The sequence below is a fragment of the Hyla sarda genome, chromosome 9 (assembly GCF_029499605.1).
Source record: "Hyla sarda isolate aHylSar1 chromosome 9, aHylSar1.hap1, whole genome shotgun sequence".
Taxonomy (NCBI): Eukaryota; Metazoa; Chordata; class Amphibia; order Anura; family Hylidae; genus Hyla; species Hyla sarda.
The window spans coordinates 140,384,928-140,405,998 of record NC_079197.1 but is presented as its reverse complement, the minus strand read 5'-3'; the positions used below and the strand labels follow the sequence as shown (position 1 = coordinate 140,405,998).

General features: G+C 47.6%; 1 protein-coding gene across 1 annotated transcript in view; it reads left to right on the top strand.

The window, feature by feature from the left end:
- Positions 1 to 15,289, top strand: part of LOC130291929 (mitochondrial import inner membrane translocase subunit TIM50-like) — a 35,392-nt gene extending 20,103 nt beyond the window's left edge. Inside the window, exon 4 of the mRNA XM_056541359.1 lies at positions 15,233 to 15,289. Coding sequence (XP_056397334.1) covers positions 15,233 to 15,289 — 57 coding nt within the window. The remainder of the gene's footprint in view (positions 1 to 15,232) is intronic.
- Positions 15,290 to 21,071: the final 5,782 nt, after the last annotated feature.

The window sequence follows — 21,071 nt, the reverse complement described above, 5'->3', positions numbered from 1 at the left end:
TGTGACAAGGGGGGGAATGTGACAGGAGGGGGGGAATGTGACAGGAGGGGGGAATGTGACAAGGGGGGGAATGTGACAGGAGGGGGGGAATGTGACAGGAGGGGAGGAATGTGACAGGAGGGGGGGGAATGTGACAGGGAGGGGGGGGAATGTGACAAGGGGGGGAATGTGACAAGGGGGGGAATGTGACAGGGAGGGGGGGGGGAATGTGACAGGAGGGGAGGGAATGTGACAAGGGGGTAATGTGACAGGAGGGGGGGGAATGTGACAGGAGGGGGGGAATGTGACAAGGGGGGAATGTGACAGGAGGGGGGAATGTGACAGGAGGGGAGGAATGTGACAGGAGGGGGGGGAATGTGACAGGAGGGGGGGAATGTGACAAGGGGGAAATGTGACAAGGGGGGGGAATGTGACAGGAGGGGGGGGAATGTGACAGGAGGGGAGGAATGTGACAAGGGGGGGAATGTGACAGAGGGGGGGAATGTGACAGGAGGGGGGGGAATGTGACAGGAGGGGGAATGTGACACGGGAAGGGACAGGGGAATGTGACAGGAGGAGGGGAATGTGACAGGAGGGGGGGAATGTGACAAGGGGGGGGAATGTGACAAGGGGGGAATGTGACAGGAGGGGGGGGAATGTGACAGGAGGGGGGGAATGTGACAAGGGGGGGAATGTGGACAGGAGGGGGGAATGTGACAGGAGGGGAGGAATGTGACAAGGGGGGGAATGTGACAAGGGGGAATGTGACAGGAGGAAGGGGAATGTGACAGGAGGGGAGGAATGTGACAGGAGGGGAGGAATGTGACAAGGGGGGAATGTGACAGGAGGGGGGGAATGTGACAGGAGGGGGGCAATGTGACAAGGGGGAATGTGACAGGAGGGGGGGAATGTGACAGGAGGGGGGAATGTGACAAAGGGGGAATGTGACAGGAGGGGGGAATGGGACAGTAGGGGGGGGAATGTGACAAGGGGGTAATGTGACTAGGGGGGGATGTGACAGGAGGGGGGGAATGTGACAGGAGGGGGGAATGTGACAGGAGGGGGGAATGTGACAAGGGGGGAATGTGACAGGAGGGGGGGGAATGTGACAAGGGGGGAATGTGACAGGAGGAGGGAATGTGACAAGGGGGGAATGTGACAGGAGGGGGAATGTGACAGGAGGGGGAATGTGACAGGAGGGGGGGAATGTGACAAGGGGGGAATGTGACAGGAGGGGGGGGGAATGTGACAAGGGGGGAATGTGACAGGAGGAAGGGGAATGTGACAGGAGGGGAGGAATGTCACAGGAAGGGGGGAATGTGACAAGGGGGGGATGTGACAGGAGGGGAGGGGATGTGACAAGGGGGAAATGTGACAGGAGGGGGGGGGGAATGTGACAGGAGGGGAGGAATGTGACAGGAGGGGAGGAATGTGACAGGAGGGGGGGGAATGTGACAAGGGGGGAATGTGACAGGAGGAGGGGAGAATGTGACAGGAGGGGGGGAATGTGACAAGGGGGGAATGTGACAGGAGGAGGGGGGAATGTGACAAGGGGGGAATGTGACAGGAGGGGGGATGTGACAGGAGGGGGGGAATTTGACAGGAGGGGGGGATGTGACAGGAGGGGAGGAATGTGACAAGGGGGGGATGTGACAAGGGGGGAATGTGACAGGAGGAGGGGGGAATGTGACAAGGGGGGAATGTGACAGGAGGGGGGATGTGACAAGGGGGGAATGTGACAGGAGGGGGGGAATTTGACAGGAGGGGGGGAATGTGACAGGAGGGGAATGTGACAGGAGGGGGGGAATGTGACAGGAGGGGAGGAATGTGACAGGAGGGGGGGGAATGTGAGAGGAGGGGAGGAATGTGACAGGAGGGGGGGAGGTTTGAGAATGTGACAGGAGGGGGGGTGGGAATGTGACAGGAGGGGAGGAATGTGAGAGGAGGAGAGGAATGTGACAGGAGGGGAGGAATGTGACAAGGGGGGAATGTGACAAGGGGGGAATGTGACAGGAGGGGGGAATGTGACAAGGGGGGAATGTGACAGGAGGGGGGGAATGTGACAGAAGGGGGGGGGATGTGACAGGAGGGGGGGATGTGACATGGGGGGAATGTGACAGGAGGGGGGGAATGTGACAGGAGGGGGGGGATGTGACAGGAGGGGAGGAATGTGACAAGGGGGGATGTGACAAGGGGTGAATGTGACAGGAGGAGGGGGGAATGTGACAGGAGAGGGGGGGGAATGTGACAGGAGGAGGGGGGAATGTGACAAGGGGGGAATGTGACAGGAGGGGGGGATGTGACAAGGGGGGAATGTGACAGGAGGGGGGATGTGACAAGGGGGGAATGTGACAGGAGGGGTGGATGTGACAAGGGGGGAATGTGACAGGAGGGGGGTAATGTGAGAGGAGGGGGGAATGTGAGAGGAGGGGGGAATGTGAGAGGAGGGGGGAATGTGACAGGAGGGGGGAATGTGACAGGAGGGGGGGAATGTGACAGGAGAGGGGGAATGTGACAGGAGGGGGGGAATGTGACAGGAGGGGGGGGAATGTGAGAGAAGGGGAGGAATGTGACAGGAGGGGAGGAATGTGACAGGAGGGAAGGAATGTGACAGGAGGGGGGAATGTGACAGGAGGGGGGGGAATGTGAGAGAAGGGGAGGAATGTGACAGGAGGGGAAGAATGTGACAGGAGGGGGGGAATGTGAGAGGAGGGGAGGAATGTGACAGGAGGGGGGGGGTTGAGAATGTGACAGGAGGGGGGGTTGGGAATGTGACAGGAGTGGAGGAATGTGAGAGGAGGGGAGGAATGTGACAGGAGGTGGGGATTGGGAATGTGACAGGGGGGGGGGGGATGTGACAGGGGGGGGGGGGGGGGGGTTGGGAATGTGCTTTCTGTTTGCTGCAGCCATAATCTCCAGCAAACATAAAGCAGTTCTTTTCTCACACTCCAGCGCTTCTGAGTGGAATGAATTCTGACAGGAATCTTGTCAGAATCCGAGAGGGATTCTGCTGCGACACTATAACTCACATGCGACACATTAGTAAATATGTGTGAAATGCCCTAGCTATCAGTGGGAAAAAAGTAAAAATACAACCCGGAAAACTTAGTAAATGAGGGCCATTGTATATGTGAATCAATATATCATTTGGAATATATCATATTTGGGATGTCTATTTTCCTTACAAGCTTCAAAGTTAGAAAAATGCTAACTTTTCAAATTTTTCATAAAATGTGAAGAATTTTAGATGCAAGAAATGATGCAAGTATGGACAAATATTTACCACTAGGATAAAGCAGAATTTGTCACGAAAAAAACAATCTCGCAATAAAATTCATAAGTACAAGCATCTCAGAGTTATTAATGCTTAAAGTGACAGTAGTCAGATGTGCAAAAAATGCTCTGGTCCTTAAGGGGTTAAGAATTATGAAATACAGTGACCCCCCGACCTACGATGGCCTCGACATATGATGAAATCGACATACGATGGCTTCTCAGAGGCCATCGCATTTCGATGTCAGCATTGACATACGATTCTTTTTTTTGTCGGGGCCATCGCATTAAGTGCTATCCGGCAGCGCCAAATGCTTAAGCTGCTGCCGGATAGCAGCTTAATGTTCCCCGTGTGGTGCGGTAAGTATTACTTACCCCTCTACGATGCTCCGGGGTGCCCTCCGGGTCCAGCGCTGGTCTTCCGGCGTCTTCTCGGCCCTCTCCGATGACGTCAATACGCTGCTGCGCACGCCATCCAATAGGAATGGGGTATACAGTGGCGTAATGACGTCGCTGCGCAGGCCCAGTAAGGCCTTGCGGAAGACAGAAGAGGACCGGAGAAGACAGAAGAGGACCGGAGAAGACAGAAGAGGACCGGAAAAGACAGAAGAGGACCGGAGAAGACAGAAGAGGACCGGAGAAGACCAGGAGAGCCCAGCGGAGGCCCGGGATCACCATCGGGAGCGGCAGGGACACCATCTCTAGCGGCGGGGACAGGTGAGTACAGCTTCCTATACTTACATTGCACGAATCCCTCAACATACGATGGATTCGACAAACGATGGCTCGTTTGGAACGAATTACCATCGTATGTTGAGGGACCACTGTATGGTCATAAAAGTATTAATTAAGAAAAATTATCAAAATGTATCATTAGGCAGGTAGTACCCCCAAATTACACCCCCCAGTAGACAGGTAGTACCCCCAAATTAGACCCCTCCCCCAGTAGACAGATAGTACCCCCAAATTAGACCCCCCAGTAGACAGGTAGTACTCCCAGATTATCCCCCCCCCCAGTAGGCAGGTAGTTCCCCCAGATTATCCCCCCCAGTAGGCAGGTAGTACCCCCAGATTATCCCCCCCAGTAGGCAGGTAGTACCCCCAGATTATCCCCCCCAAGTAGGCAGGTAGTACCCCCAGATTATCCCCCCCCAGTAGGCAGGTAGTATCCCCAGATTAGACCCCCCAGTAGACAGGTAGTACCCCCAGATTATCCCCCCACAGTAGGTAGGTAGTACCCCCAGAGTAGCCCCCACTCCGTAGGCCGGTAGTACCCCCATATTAGACCCCCCAGTAGACAGGTAGTACCCGGAGATTAGCCCCCCAGTAGGCAGGTAGTACCCCCACATTAGAACCCCCAAAGTGGACAGGTAGTACCCCCAGATTAGACCCCCCCCCCAGTAAGAAGGTAGTACCCCAGATTAGACCCCCCAGTAAGCAGGTAGTACCCAAAGATTTCCCCCCCCCCTAGTAGGCAGGTAGTACCCCCAGATTAACACCCCCCCCACCACCACCCCGTAGGGCCCAGTGAGTGAGTGCCCTGGCGGTGCTCTGCCGGATTACCGTGCAGATGTAGTGACCCATGCTCCAGCGTAGCAACCCCCCCCCCCCCCAGTGGCCCAGTGAGTGAGTGCCTTGTCGGAGCCCTGAGTCAGTGCCCTGCCGGAGACGGGAGGAAGGTGGAAGATGCGTCTGATTACAGTGCCAGTGTAGTGAGGAAAAATTGCTTAAGGGACTGTACCCTTTCCTACCCTCTGTTACCCCTTCTTAACCCTGCCCCCCCTCACCCCTGTCATCCATGTCCACTTTGTCCACCCCCTGTCAATCCCTGTCACCCATGTCCACCCCTCCCTGTCCAGCCCCCAGTCTACCTCCTGTAACACTTGTCTACCCCCCCCAGTCTACCCCGTCACCCATGTCCACCTCCTATTCATCCCTCTGTCCCTTTGTCACCCCTCTTTTATCCCCCTTGTCATCCTTGTCCACCCCCTGTCATCCCTGTTCACCCCCATATCTCCCGTGTCCACCATCCTGTCATCCATGTCCACCTTGGCCACCCCTGTCCATTCCTCTGTAACACATGTTCACCCCCCCCCATCCACCCCTCTGACCACCCCCCAGTCTACATCTGTCACCCATGTCCCTCCCCCTATTCACCCCTCTGTCCCTCCTGCCCACCCTCCTGTCATCCATGTATACCTAGGCCATCCCCCTATACACCCCTCTGTCACCCATGTACTCTCCTCTACACCCCTCTGTCACCCATGTACACTCCTCTACACCCCTCTACCACCCATGTACACTCCTCTACACCCCTATGTCACCCATGTACACTCCTCTACACCCCTCCGTCACCCATATACACTCATCTACACCCCTCTGTCACCCATGTCCCTCCACCCTATTCACCCCTCTGTCCCTCCTGTCCACCCTCCTGTCATTCATGTCCACCTTGGCCATCCCCCTATACACCTCTCTACACCCCTCTGTCACCCAAGTACACTCCTCTACACCCCTCTACCACCCATGTACATCCCTCTATCGCCCTCTGTCATCCATGTCCACCTTGGCCATCCCCCAATACACCCCTCTAAACCCCTCTGTGACCCAAGTACATCCCTTTACACCCCTCTGCCACCCATGTACACTCCTCTACACCCCTCTGTCACCCATGTACACTCCTCTACACCCCTCTGTCTCCCATATACACTCCTCTACACCCCTGTCGCCCATGTACACTCCTCTACACTCCTCTGTCATCCATGTACACTCCTCTACACTTTTCTGTCATCCATGTACACTCCTCTACACCCCTCTGTCATCCATGTACACTCCTCTACACTCCTCTGTCATCCATGTACACTCCTCTACACCCCTCTGTCACCCATGTACACTCCATTACACCCCTCTGCCACCCATGTACACTCCTCTACACCCTTATGTCACCCATGTACACTCCTTTACACCCTCTGTCACCCATGTACACTCCTCTATACCCCTCTGTCACCCATGTACACTCCTCTATACCCCTCTGTCACCCATGTACACTCCTCTATACCCCTCTGTCACCCATGTACACTCCTCTACACTCCTCTGTCACCCATGTACACTCCTCTACACCCCTCTGTCACCCATGTTCACTCCTCTACACCCCTCTGTCACCCATGTACACTCCTCTACACCCCTCTGTCACCCATGTACACTCCTCTACACCCCTCTGTCACCCATGTACACTCCTCTACACCCCTCTGTCACCCATGTACACTCCTCTACACCCCTCTGTCACCCATGTACACTCCTCTACACTCCTCTGTCACCCATGTACACTCCTCTACACCCCTCTGACACCCATATACATTCCTCTACATCCCTCTGTCACCCATGTACACTCCTCTACACCCCTCTGTCACCCATGTACACTCCTCTACACCCCTCTGACACCCATGTACACTCCTCTACACCCCTCTGACACCCATATACATTCCTCTACACCCCTCTGACACCCATATACATTCCTCTACACCCCTCTGTCACCCATGTACACTCCTCTACACCCCTCTGACACCCATATGGATGTGTCAGCAGAAAGCACTGTGGTCGTGACAGAAAAGAAATCCAAAATGAAAAGAATCTCTGGAGAATACAGCCACTAATAAGTACTGGAAGGATTAAGATTTTTTTTTTAAATAGAAGTAATTTACAAATCTGTAGCCTTTACTTTGCCGACCCTGCCGGTATTTTTATACAAAAAATACTGGCAATGCAATGGTCTGTATTTATCCAACCAATCCGACTCCTGGAATGGATCCAACCAATCAGATTCCCGGAATGTTGCACCATATACTATACCAGTGTTTCCCAACCAGAGCGCCTCCAGCTGTTGCAAAACTGCAACTTCCAGCATGCTCGGACAGCCGTTGGCTGTCCGGGCATGCTGGGAGTTGCAGTTTTGCAACAGCTGGAGGCACCCCTGGTTGGGAAACACTGGTTTAGGCTGGGTTTACATCACGTTTTTACCATACTATTTTCAATCGTTTTTTCTAAAGAAAATCGTATGGCAAAAAAACGGATGGAACAGTACGGGAAAAAGTAAACCGTATGCGTTTTTAAAACGTATACTGTTTTTAAAAGTGCATACAGTTCCATCCATTAAAAAAAAACAAAAAAAAAACAAAAACATACGTTTTTGAAAATGGGAGGGATCTTGGGTGGGGACTTTAGGGTGCAAATGCACATGTGCAAAGTAAAAACCGTATATGTTTTCACGTATGGAACCGTATACATGTGCGTTTTCCATTGACGTCCATTTAAAAAAAAAAAACGTATGCGGTTGCAGTACGGTTTTTAAACCGGAGTCAAAACCGTGGTTGACTACGATTTTGTCTCCAGTTTAATAACCGTACTGCAACCGCATACGTTTTTTTTTAACATGGAAGTCAATGGAAAACGCACATGTATACGGTCCCATACGGGAAAACATACAGTTTTTCTTTGCACATGCGCATTTGCATCCTAAAGTCCCCACCCAAGACCCCTCCCATTAAAAATGGACAAAATTTTCAAAAACGGACGGAACTGTATGCAATTTTAAAAACAGTATACAGCTTAAAAATGCATACGGTTTACTTTTTTCCATACTGTTCCATCCGTTTTTTTTCCATACGGTTTTCTTTAGAAAAACGGATTGAAAACAGTCTGGCAAAAACGTGATGTGAACTCAGCCTTAGAGAGGACAGCAGAAGAGACAGCTGGAGCCGGGGGACAGACAAGTACTATCCATGACATGAATAGCACCTGAATAAGAATTGCTGAAGCAGCACAGGGACTACAGAGTGTTAACCCTGAAGTAGGATCATCTGAGAGAGATTAAGAGGTTGTACCCGGCTCTCTCGTACCCCAGCCGGACCAGCACTGAACTCCATTTACTTTAATGAGCCGACCGGAGTCAAACGGTGACTCCGATCGGCTCATTTTTGACCCGTATGCGGTTTCCTGACCGGACCTAGAACCGTAGTTCTGCTGCTTCAGCAGCAGCGTGAGTTAACTCTTTACTTGCTGGGCTCCTGGATGGTATACCTGGGTACACTATGCACCCCAGTATTCTATACAGCTGGCGTAGGTAAGTAGTGATGCTCTTCACCCTGTATACGCTATATATCACTCCTCACCTCCTTACACTCTGTGGACCGGGCGCTCTGCATCCGACCCATGGAGTGGTGCCTGAAGGCAGTAAAAAAAATTGCCACAAGATACAAAAATGATTGTTTCCACACACCAGCAAAAACGCAAGGAAAGAACGCAAGAAAAACTGAATAAACGCAGGAAAAAGCTGTGAGTTTTTCTGGCGTTTTTACTGGTGAATAAAAAACCTCAATGAAATCCGAGTGTCAAAGCAATAGAACAAAATCCCTACGTCCATTTTTCCTGTGAGGTGCAGCTCAGGTGTCCAAATAGAACTGTGTGGAGATTTAGAACTTTGAACAAAATTTATCCTGTGCCTTGCAAATGCACCAAATTTAGACCAACCAAAACAATCTACAAAAAACATGTACCTACAACAAGGATAAATTTCCCCCAATGTATATGTGTGATTGTGTGTATATGTAGTAAAGCTGAGTGTGAGTGTGTGTATATGCAGTAGTGCTGAGTGAGTGTGTGTATATGTAGCTGTAGCTGACTGTGTGATTGTGTTTATGCAGCAGAGCTGAGTGAGTGATCAGGTGTATGTAGCAGAGTTGAGTGTGTGCGTGGTTGTGTTTATACATAATCACACATTCAGCTCTGCTCCATACACATGTCGCACACTAATTTCTGCTACATGTACATCATCACACACTCAGCTCTGGTACATGTACACAGTGTTTACCAACCAGGGTGTGATTGTGTGTATATGTAGTAAAGCTGAGTGTGAGTGTGTGTGTATGCAGTAGTGCTGAGTGAGTGTGTGTATATGTAGCTGTAGCCGAGTGTGTGATTGTGTATATGCAGCAGAGCTGAGTGTGTGATCAGGTGTATGTAGCAGAGCTGAGTGTGTGATTGTGTAAATGCAGTAGAGCTGAGTGTGAGTGTGTGTATATGCAGTAGTGCTGAGTGAGTGTGTGTATATGTAGCTGTAGCTGACTGTGTGATTGTGTTTATGCAGCAGAGCTGAGTGTGTGATCAGGTGTATGTAGCAGAGCTGAGTGTGTGATTGTGTAAATGCAGTAGAGCTGCGTGTGTGATTGTGTAAATGCAGCAGAGCTGAGTGTGTGATTGTGTATATGTAGCAGAGCTGAGTGTGTGATTTTGTAAATGCAGTAGAGCTGAGTGAGTGATCAGGTGTACGTAGCAGAGTTGAGTGTGTGCGTGGTCGTGCTTATACATAATCACACATTCAGCTCTGCTCCATACACATGTCGCACACTAATTTCTGCTACATGTACATCATCACACACTCAGCTCTGGTACATGTACACAGTGTTTACCAACCAGGGTACCTCCAGCTTTGGCAAAACTGCAACTCCCAGCATGCCAAGTTTTGCAACACTTGGAGACATTCTGGTTGGTAAACACTGATATAGAGGTAAGGGGACAGATTGTTCAGCAAAATTACATATTTTTTAAACCCAGATATTCTGTGGGAGATTCTCAAAAACTTATGTAATTTCTGTTCCAGCGATATTATTCACACCTTTTTTTTCTCCTCACATTTTCAAAGGTCTCTTGTGCTGCTTTGAAAATATGTGAAAATTCATTTTCGCACCTCAATTTTTTTTTTGCAGCCATATTGGATTTTTTTTGCGCCAAATTTTACATCCCAGAAAATTCTTGCAGAAACATCTCACAAAATATTCCATGGTTTCTAGTGCTCAGTGATAACTGTATAAATAAAACATTTCTGAGCTTAAATGTGAGTGCAGGAGCAGTGACCAAGAAAAAGATAAAATAAAAAAAATATATATGTTTTAAGGCTGATTTATCAGCCTGTATTTGTGGGAGGGGCGGGATTTCGCTATAAGAACCCGCGGCAGTACCCGAGCTTGACGCCGCGGGTTCGTCACGTGATGTCAGCAAGGCAGCTGACCAGAAGTAGGATGTAGCGTTAGTGCGGGTGGTGAGTATGCCTGTCGGGGCTCCCGGTCCGGCAACTTACAACTACGGGCGGTGAGTATGTGGCGCTGCGGAGACCGGGAGCCGGGGCAACTACATGTTACAAGCATATTCCACATTGCCCGCCGCCCGCAGCCTCTATTACTATGCGGGCACTCGTAACACGTGACACGCAATTAGCGGCTCTGTCGGATCTGAGGTGGACTACAGGGTAAGTGTAATTTTTCATAGCAATGGTATTGATTCGGCTTGCTGCCGGCACGTTGGGAAGTTGCCACCGGGCGGGACTTCACTATATCGGTTCTTCAGTACACGGGGAGAGCTCTTATCATAAACGCCCCATAACCCATCCCGGTGTCTGCACTGGGTCATTTGGGGAAGCTGCTACGGTTGTTTAGGGTATTTACTCACAGGAGCTGTTTCCTCATGCACAGGGGACATGTTTTCAATGACCTATGGGGTATTGTGAGTTCATAATTGTTGGTTATCTGTACAGCATACTCAGGTCACGTGTTTACATTTAAATCCAGGGTGCAGTCACTTTGTGCAATGTGAATCGGAGTAGCACAGGGGATTGCAGTCTCATAAGTTCGGGGGTCTCCTAATCTTATTGGTATACATTAGTCGTCAGTAGCAAGCACACACACACACACAAGAATAAATATAATATATATATATATATATATATATCTACACACACATTTCTACAAATTGCCTTATAAGTACGCTCTTATAGTAATTCTGTGCACACAGACGGTAATGTAGCCGGGCACACGCTTCATTATTCTATGCTATATGGTCATATAGTCGTCGGTGTACACGCTCTTATAATTCAATCTTCGTACACGGTCATATAGTTGGTCACTGCATATTTGTTGGTCACCGCATATATAGTTGGTCACTGCATATATAGTTGGTCACTGCGTATATTGTTGGTCACTGCATATATAGTTGGTCACTGCATATATAGTTGGTCACTGCATATATCGTTGGTCACTGCATATATAGTTGGTCACTGCTTATATTGTTGGTCACTGCATATATTGTTGGTCACTGCATATATCGTTGGTCACTGCATATATAGTTGGTCACTGCTTATATTGTTGGTCACTGCATGTATTGTTGGTCACTGCATATATTGTTGGTCACTGCATATATAGTTGGTCACTGCATATATAGTTGGTCACTGCATATAGAGTTGGTCACCGCATATATAGTTGGTCACCGCATATATAGTTGGTCACCGCATATATAGTTGGTCACCGCATATATTGTTGGTCACTGCATATAGAGTTGGTCACCGCATATATAGTTGGTCACCGCATATATAGTTGGTCACCGCATATATTGTTGGTCACTGCATATATAGTTGGTCACTGCATATATAGTTGGTCACCGCATATATTGTTGGTCACCGCATATATAGTTGGTCACTGCATATATAGTTGGTCACCGCATATATTGTTGGTCACCGCATATATAGTTGGTCACTGCATATATCGTTGGTCACCGCATATATAGTTGGTCACCGCATATATTGTTGGTCACCGCATATATAGTTGGTCACCGCATATATTGTTGGTCACTGCATATATAGTTGGTCACTGCATATTTGTTGGTCACCGCATATATAGTTGGTCACTGCATATATAGTTGGTCACTGCATATAGAGTTGGTGACTGCATATATAGTTGGTCACCGCATATATAGTTGGTCACTGCATATATTGTTGGTCACTGCATATATAGTTGGTCACCGCATATATAGTTGGTCACTGCATATATAGTTGGTCACTGCATATATTGTTGGTCACTGCATATATAGTTGGTCACTGCATATATAGTTGGTCACTGCATATAGAGTTGGTCACTGCATATATAGTTGGTCACTGCATATATTTTTGGTCACTGCATATATAGTTGGTCACTGCATATATAGTTGGTCACTGCATATAGAGTTGGTCACTGCATATATAGTTGGTCACTGCATATATTTTTGGTCACTGCATATATAGTTGGTCACTGCATATATAGTTGGTCACTGCATATATAGTTGGTCACTGCATATAGTTGTTTTTGTGCATACTCATATAATTTGTTCGCTCCAATAATTCTACGCATACGGCCATATAGTTGTTCTGTGCACATGCCCTCATAAGTGCTGTACACACGTTCGTAGCATTCATACTATACACACATTTGTAGGATTTATAATGTACACACGCTCGTAGGATTCATGCTGTACACATGCTTGTGGCGTTTATACTGTTCACTCGCTTGTAGGATTTATACTGTACACACGCTTGTGCATACTTTTAAGATTCATGCTTGTACCATTTATACTGTACACATGCTTGTACATGCTTGTAGGATTTATGCTGTACACACACTTGTAGGATTTTTGCTGTACACACACTAGTAGGATATGCTGTACACATGCTTGTAGGATTCATACTGTACACGCGCTTGTAGGAATTGTACTGTACACACATTTGTAGATCTATGGGTTTCTCACGCTCGTAGGATTTACACTGTACATGCTTGTTGGGTTGGATTATTTGTGTGTTCATGGGGTTCATGCTGTGCGTGCGCTTGTGACATGTGTGCGGTACGTGCACTGTGGGTTTGTGAGGTTCGCGCACTCGTGGCGTTTGTGCCGCGCACATGCTCGGACAGCGCATGGGGTGTTGCCCTGTGCGCAGGTACGTGGTCTTAATAGTTACTACATGCATGCATATTCTTTGTCATCGGTTGTGATTGGCCACATGTGCGTTTGCTTTGATGGTGCATACACGCATAGTTGGCCTGAATATACGGTCATCTAGTTTGGTGGTACAGCCACGCAAAGCTGTTATTCAACAATTTTGCACACAGTCGTTCTGTACATCTGTATATAGGCAGGGAGATACATGGTGTAGTTGTTACTGACACGTCTTCAGAACAATAACTCGTTACAGGTGGTGTATACCCATTTTGCCTGCCACGCCAGCAGGGGGGGGGGGGGGGTACGTTGCATTATTGTTACTGACACGCCTTCAGCACAACAATAACACGACACATAGGTAGTGTATACCCATTATACCTGCCACGTCTGCAGGGGGGATACATTGCATAGCTGTTATTACTGACACGTCTTCAGAGCAATGACATTACGACACATAGGTGGCGTATACCCGTTATGCCTGCCACGTCTGCAGGGGGGTACGTCGCATAATTGTTGTTACTGACACGCCTTCAGAACAACAATAACAAGACACATAGGTGGTGTATACACATTATACCTGCCACGTCTGCAGGGGGATACACTGCATAGTCGTTGTTACTGACACGTCTTCAGAGCAATGACATTACGACACATAGGTGGTGTATACCCATTATACCTGCCACGTCTGCAGGGGGATACATTGCATAGTTGTTGTTACTGACACGTCTTCAGAGCAATGACATTACGACACATAGGTGGGGTATACCCATCATGCCTGCCACGTCTGCAGGGCGTTACATTGCACAATTGTTGTTACTGACACGCCTTTAGAGCAACGACGTTACGACACTCAGATTGTGTATACCTATTATACCTGCCACGTCTGCAGGGGGATACATGGCATAATTGTTGTTACTGACACGCCTTCAGAGCAACAACGTTACGACACATAAGCGGTGATATACTCATTATTCCTGTCTGTGCGGATAAGTTGCTCTGTGTATCTGTTTATATAGTTTGTTCAGTGCATATGCTCGCTTGTGTAGTTTTTCTAGCCACACGTTTATAGTCTGTTCGGTGTACGCGCTCAAAGCTTTATACATATGCACGTATAGTTTTGACTGTGTATATGGTCGTGAGTTGTTTGAGCATGTGGTTGTAGTGTTAGTGAGATGCATCTGGCCTTGATGATTATGCCGGGCTCACATTATATTTTATGGTCTGCGTGTGGATCAAGAAGTCATGCAAGGCATATATTTTTGGGGCAGGATTGTTCTATTCGGTATAATTTCATAGGTTCATTAGGTACTCGTTTCATGATATTTTGTTGTACTATGTTACGGTATTTAGACCATACACCCGTGTCTGTGATACTGCGCGGGTTTCATGGCTTTGGGCAAATCTGCACAGATAATTCCATGGGTTACCATTTTGTTAACATGGACGAAAATTATAGCTGGGGTTCGGTTTATTACTTGCTAAGTCGACAGGTCAAGCAGGCTTACGATCTGTCTCTGCTTCAGGTTGATGTCGATACTTATAGTTATCTATATTGGTTGAGGATTTTTAAATGCGGCTGGATCAATCATATCTACAGGTCAGTCCGGGTACTACCTGACACGATTTCAGGTTGGCGTCTATGTTGTTATACGTGGTGTTTTTCAGTTGTGGGGTTATGCACAGTGATATAGCTTTATTTTCCAATATGATTTGTCACGGCTATAAGTCAATCGTGGTCACAACCTGTCTTGGTTTCATGTGGACATCGATACTTGTAGTCATATATGTTGGTTGAGGCTTTAATTCGGCTAGATCAGTCACATCTGCAGGTCAGTCTGGGTACAACCTGACACGACTTTGGGTTGGCGATAATATTTTGTACACATTATGTTTTTTCAGTAGCTGGGTTATGCTACAGGGATAGCTTTATGTTTCCATTCTTAATTGCCATTTCTATAGGTGTATTATGGTTACGACCTGTTTTGGTTCAGGGTGGCGGTCATACTGTTAGTTACAGATTTGGTTGAATCTTTTATTCATGTTCCGGCCTGTCTCGTCTACAGATTGGTTCAGTTGCGACCTGACACAACTTCAGGTCGACGGCAACGTCATCATGTGTCCATATGTTTACTTAGCACTAGGGACATAGCTTGGTTCTGTGTGCTCGGTTTTGTTTGTCTTGACTTAGGTTGACGATGATAGTGGTCACATGTTGGTTGAGTCTCATCATCATGTTGCTGCATAAGTGGTTTCATTGCCGTTAACGTCCACAGGTTGGTTACAGTGGTAACCTGACACAGGATTAGGTTGGTGATTACGTAGTCTTTTGTGTATACACGTTGTTAGCACTTGAAGTTGTGTATACGGGCATAGGGCTGTTCTCTGGGACTTTTCACGTCTGCAGCTCATTGAGAGCTTCCAACGTGTAGCCTAGAATACTTTTGCAATGTTTTACATTAGATACTTAGAGGATGTCTCATGTGCCATTTAATTCCTATTTGCATTTATCGGGTTTTGCCACTCTTCTTTGCATCCAGCATTATTCTATCAAAGTATTTCTGTCAGGTATCCAGCGTAGTATCACGCGGTCTTGCTCTGACGGGGCGTCATTGTTTGCATTCCATGCCATCAAATCTGCCCTGGTGAGTGCACAAGAGGGTGGTTCGCAAGCCCTCTAGCCGTCGGCTGGGTTAGTTAGTTGCTTGGTTAGTTGACGCTTTAGGTAGTTCCCCATTGGGACATCAGGACAGCTTAACATTAGAGGCTGCGTTGTCCTTCAGTTGTCATGGTTTCCTAAGGTTTAGGGGAATTACATGCAGGTGCATGGCCCTAGTTACAATAACTTTGCAGGGATGCGAATAGTTACGTATTGATAATGTATAGCAGATGAAGGTTATTGTCAGGTTATCATCATTCGGTATTCTCCCGAGTCCCACAAGTGTTACTAAGCTTGAGTATTGCAAGCTTTGCTTCCACATGTCAAGGATCCAACGGGATCGGCCGTTGTCATTGTTAGGGGGCGGCACTCACTGGTAAGTTGTCTAACATGTACGTATTCTTGTTAAATTCTTTATAGCGATTCGTCCACTATACCTGGTCATTCCCGTAGCATTGAGGCTGTTGCTCAATGTCACATTGTGGTGTGCCAGCATAGGTGGTTAGGAAATAGGGGTGCTGGGAAGTCGGTGTTATGTGCACTGTACCCCATTCCGTAGTATGTATGGCAGGATGCATTGCAGTCATTGGCCACGGGGTTATTGTGCGGGTTGATAGCGCTTTGTTCTCATTATGAGTTTTGCCCTCTATTTTTCAGGTGTTTCCTACGCGGCAGTATATGGCATAACTCAGACTGCCTAGATAGATTACAGGATGTAGTAGGGAATAGGAGTTTAGTTAGAGGTTAGTTAGGTAGGCTCGCTATCCGATTGAGCACCGACCAAAAGTTTTAAGGCTGATTTATCAGCCTGTATTTGTGGGAGGGGCGGGATTTCGTTATAAGAACCCGCGGCAGTACCCGAGCTTGACGCCGCGGGTTCGTCACGTCCCACCCAACCCTCCCTCAATATCATTCTCACTTCATGATTGTCATTACACATCAGGGTATGCCCTCTATTTTTCAGGTGTACTCCTACGCGGCAGTATAAGGCATAACTCAGACTGCCTAGATAGGTTACAGGATGTAGTAGGGAATAGGAGTTTAGTTAGAGGTTAGTTAGGTAGGCTCGCTATCCGATTGAGCACCGACCACAAATAATTTTTAATACCATTTTTCAATAATAATTTTTTTTTTTTTTTATAATTACTTACCGTATTTTTCGCCCTATAGGACGCTCCGGCATATAAGACGCACCCAATTTTAAATGAGGAAAATCTAGAATACAATGTACAGTACAGCCGTTGGCTGTCCGGGCATGCCAGGAGTTGTAGTTTTGCAACATCTGGAGGTCCGCAGGTTGAAGACCACTGGTATAGGAGGTAATACTCTCGTGTCCCCGCCGCTCCGGACCGGTCACCGCTCGTCACCGCTGCCCTGGATTTCGCCCTCCATCGCTGTCGACACATCCCCGGGGTGTGCCCTTCGCTCTGGAATGTCTCTGCTGTCTGGTATCCTCACTCTCCGTCGCCGCCATCGCGTATTGGAGCGACAACGTGATGACGACAAAGGAGAGCGCCGTTCATGCAGGGGATCCGGGCACGGAGCAGACACCGAGGGGGCCGATAAGGTCCCTCCCGATGCAGCCGGGTTAGTGTCACTTTCGCTTCAGACACGGCGGTCAGCTTTGATCGCCGCGTCTGAAGGGTTAATACAGGGCATCATCGCGATCGGTGATGTCCTGTATTAGCCGCGGGTCCCGGCCAGTTATGGCCGCAGGGACCACCACGATAGGTGTGTATTCGCCGTATAAGACGCACCAACTTTTCCCCCCCAGTTTTGGGGAAGAAAAAGTGCATCTTATACGGCAAAAAATACGGTATGCTTTGTACCATATGCACTATATCTCTGCACTTTTTATATCTTTTGTATTGCATGCTCTATATATTCTTGCACTCTGCAGGCTCTGCTCCTATCCATTTGGTTTTAGTATACATCATTCCTGCACACTAATCAATATTCAGTTATACATATTTTCATACATCGATTTGTACTTTATTTGGTTTCGCGGTTACAATGTGTTACGCTTTTGGTGTTTGTAGGTATATATGTAGAAGGAATAAGTTGCAATATATAGGGGGAAAAAAGAAACATGAGGATTGGGGTGCAGGTGACTACTCCCAATGAAGCAGAGCTGTAGTGTTCTGATCAATCCGGGAGCTGTGTATTCTTCCCCCACCATCACTTTCCTCCTCCTCCTATTCTCAAAAATGAGGAATCCTCCTGCCAGACTACCCAAATCTGTAGATAACGTTGGACTTTGTCAGAATTTTACTAATATCTGTATTTATTTTTGCATATTATATTTATTTGTCTTCTATGTTATAAAGTGACATTCCTTCCCACCCAAATACCCAGTCCTCCGTATAAAGTCACCGCCCCCCCCCAAAAAAAAACACCCTACACCCGAGTTTTCTATACCTTTATTTAATAATAAAAAGCTTATTTCACCCTATAAAACAAATGGATGTAAATGTCCATGTCTACACCTGTCCTCAGAGCAGTGACATTCCGTATGACATCACACATGTGACTTCACAAATGGTGATAGCTGGAAAAAGAGGTGCAGAGCCCCAGAGGCCTTACTCTGAGGACTGCAATCTAGCGAGCACTAGTGTTTCTATATTGTTTCCTTGCGCTTTTTATTTTATTTTATCATGATTCGAGGGGACCACATCAGCAGGGATGAGGTCAATTTGGCCTGTAGCATGTGCTGGACAGTTACCATCCTCCTGGGTTCCCTCTTCACCACCGGCCCGAGTATCTGGTTTGAAATCACCAGCAACCAACCGAGCCGGAATATCACCTCCAGCCACCTGCAAGGGCAGAACGATACCATCAGAGATCTGCCCAGCTTGAATACTACCAGCAGCGACATGAAGTGTCCCATCTGGACGAGGACCAGGATCAGAAAGATCACCCCTGTCCTGGTGAGTAATCAAACCTCTGCCAGCAGCGACATGAAGTGTCCCATCTGGACGAGGACCAGGATCAGAAAGATCACCCCTGTCCTGGGGAGTAATGACACCACTGCCAGCAGCGACACGATCAGCTGGGATTCCATTACCAACAACCTGCAGAGCGGGGCGGCCATCATCAAAAACTATCTTGGCTGGATCAGCACTTATGGTGACATGATCATCTCCCTGCTATGCTATATCCCCATCGATAACAACCTGCTGGACCGGTTCATAGATGCTGTTGACGATCTGATCTTGTTTGCTAGTACCATCAGTGACCTGCTGTCCTGGATAGACACCACCACTGAATTGGTATTCTGGATCCCCACCATCACCAGCAGTTCCCTGCTTGCCTGGATGAACCCAGTCAATGAGTTGGTGACCTGGATTAGCACCAGCAGCACTATAGAGCTTCTCTACGTGATCTGTAACCCCACCGCCATCAGCTGGATCGGCTTCATCAGTGACAGGCTCACCTGGATCACCATCACACTTCAGCTTCTGACGTGGGTTATGCCAAGGGGGATAGTGACCAGCATCACCGGACCGATGGACTATATTAACTCGGTCAGACAGTTCCTGGGACGGGTCACCATTGCCATCCTAATTGTCAATATCCCCGAGATAAGAGGTGTCATTAACGTCATCACCAGTATACTATGGGTATTCTTCACCAACCTGTATGTATGAACACTGGAAAAGATGAATAAACATTTTTATTTGACAAATATTCCGATTGATGTAATTATTGTTATAATAATAGACAAAGTGGGGAATTTATTATAGATCAGCGTTTTATATGTCAGTGAGAAACAAAGTAGTAGAGTAAGATGCCCAGGGGCGGATTTAGGCTCAGCGTGGCCCTAGGCAAAATCAAAAGTGGGGCCCCAAAAGTCGTAATGGTGCACTAACCAGATTTGAACATTTTTGGTCACTTCAAATACTATAAAAAATATCTAAAAAGCAATTGAGAAGTCCCATCAAAACAAAAATAGCACCGATAAAAACTACAAATCACAACACAAAAAATTACCCTCATACATCCCCATATACAGAAAAATAAGAGTTATAGGGATCAGAATAGTACAATTTTATATTTTTGTATAGTCCCCCACATTAGGTAAGCAGTATGATCCCCCACATTAGGTAGACAGTATAGTACCCCCAACATTAGGTAAAGAGTAGAGCTCCCCCACATTAGGTTGGCAGTATAGTTCCCCCCATATTGGGTGCAGTATAATCCCCCACATTAGGTGCAGTATAGTTCCCCCATATTAGGTGCAGTATAGTTCCCCCACATTAGGTGCAGTATGGTCCCCCACATTAGGTGCAGTAGACAGTAGTTCCCCCACATTAGGTGCAGTATACAGTAGTCCCCCCATATTAGGTGCAGTATACAGTAGTCCCCCACATTAGGTGCAGCATAAAGTTGTTCTCCACATTAGGTGCAGTATACAGTAGTTACCCCACATTAGGTGCCGTATACATTAGTTCCCCCACATTAGGTGCATTATACAGTAGTCCTCCACATTAGGTGCAGTATACATACAGTAGTCCTCCACATTAGTTGCAGTATAAAGTAGTTCCCCACATTAGGTGCAGTATACAGTAGTCCCCAACATTAGGTGCAGTACACAGTAGTTCCTCCACATTAGTTGCAGTATAAAGTAGTTCCCCACATTAGGTGCAGTATACAGTAGTCCCCCACATTAGGTCCAGTATAAAGAAGTTCCCCACATTAGGTGCAGTATACAGTAATTACCCCACATTAGGTGCAGTATAAAGTAGTCCCTCATATTAGGTGCAGTATACAGTAGTCCCTCACATTAGGTGCAGTATACATGCAGTAGTCCCCCACATTAGGTGCAGTATAAAGTAGTTCCCCACATTAGGTGCAGTATACAGTAGTTCCACACATTAGGTGCAGTATACAGTAGTCCCCCCAAATAAGGTGCAGTATAAAGTAGTTCCCCCACATTAGGTGCAGTATACAGAAGTCCCCCACATTAGGTGCAGTATACAGTAGTTCCCCCACATTAGATGAAGTACACAGTAGTCCTCCACATTAGGTGTAGTATACATACAGTAGTCCCCCACATTAGGTGCAGTATAAAGTAGTTCCCCACATTAGGTGCAGTATAAAGTAGTCCCCCCACATTAGGTGCAGTATACAGTAGTCCCCAACATTAGGTGCAGTATAAAGTAGTCCCCCACATTAGGTACAGTATAAAGTAGTCCCCCACATTAGGTGCAGTATACAGTAGTCCCCCACATTAGGTGCAGTATACAGTAGTCCCCCACATGAGGTGCAGTATAAAATAGTTCCCCACATTAGGTGCAGTATACAATAGTCCCCCGCATTAGGTGCAGTATACAGTAGTTCCCCCACATTAGGTGCAGTATAAAGTAGTTCC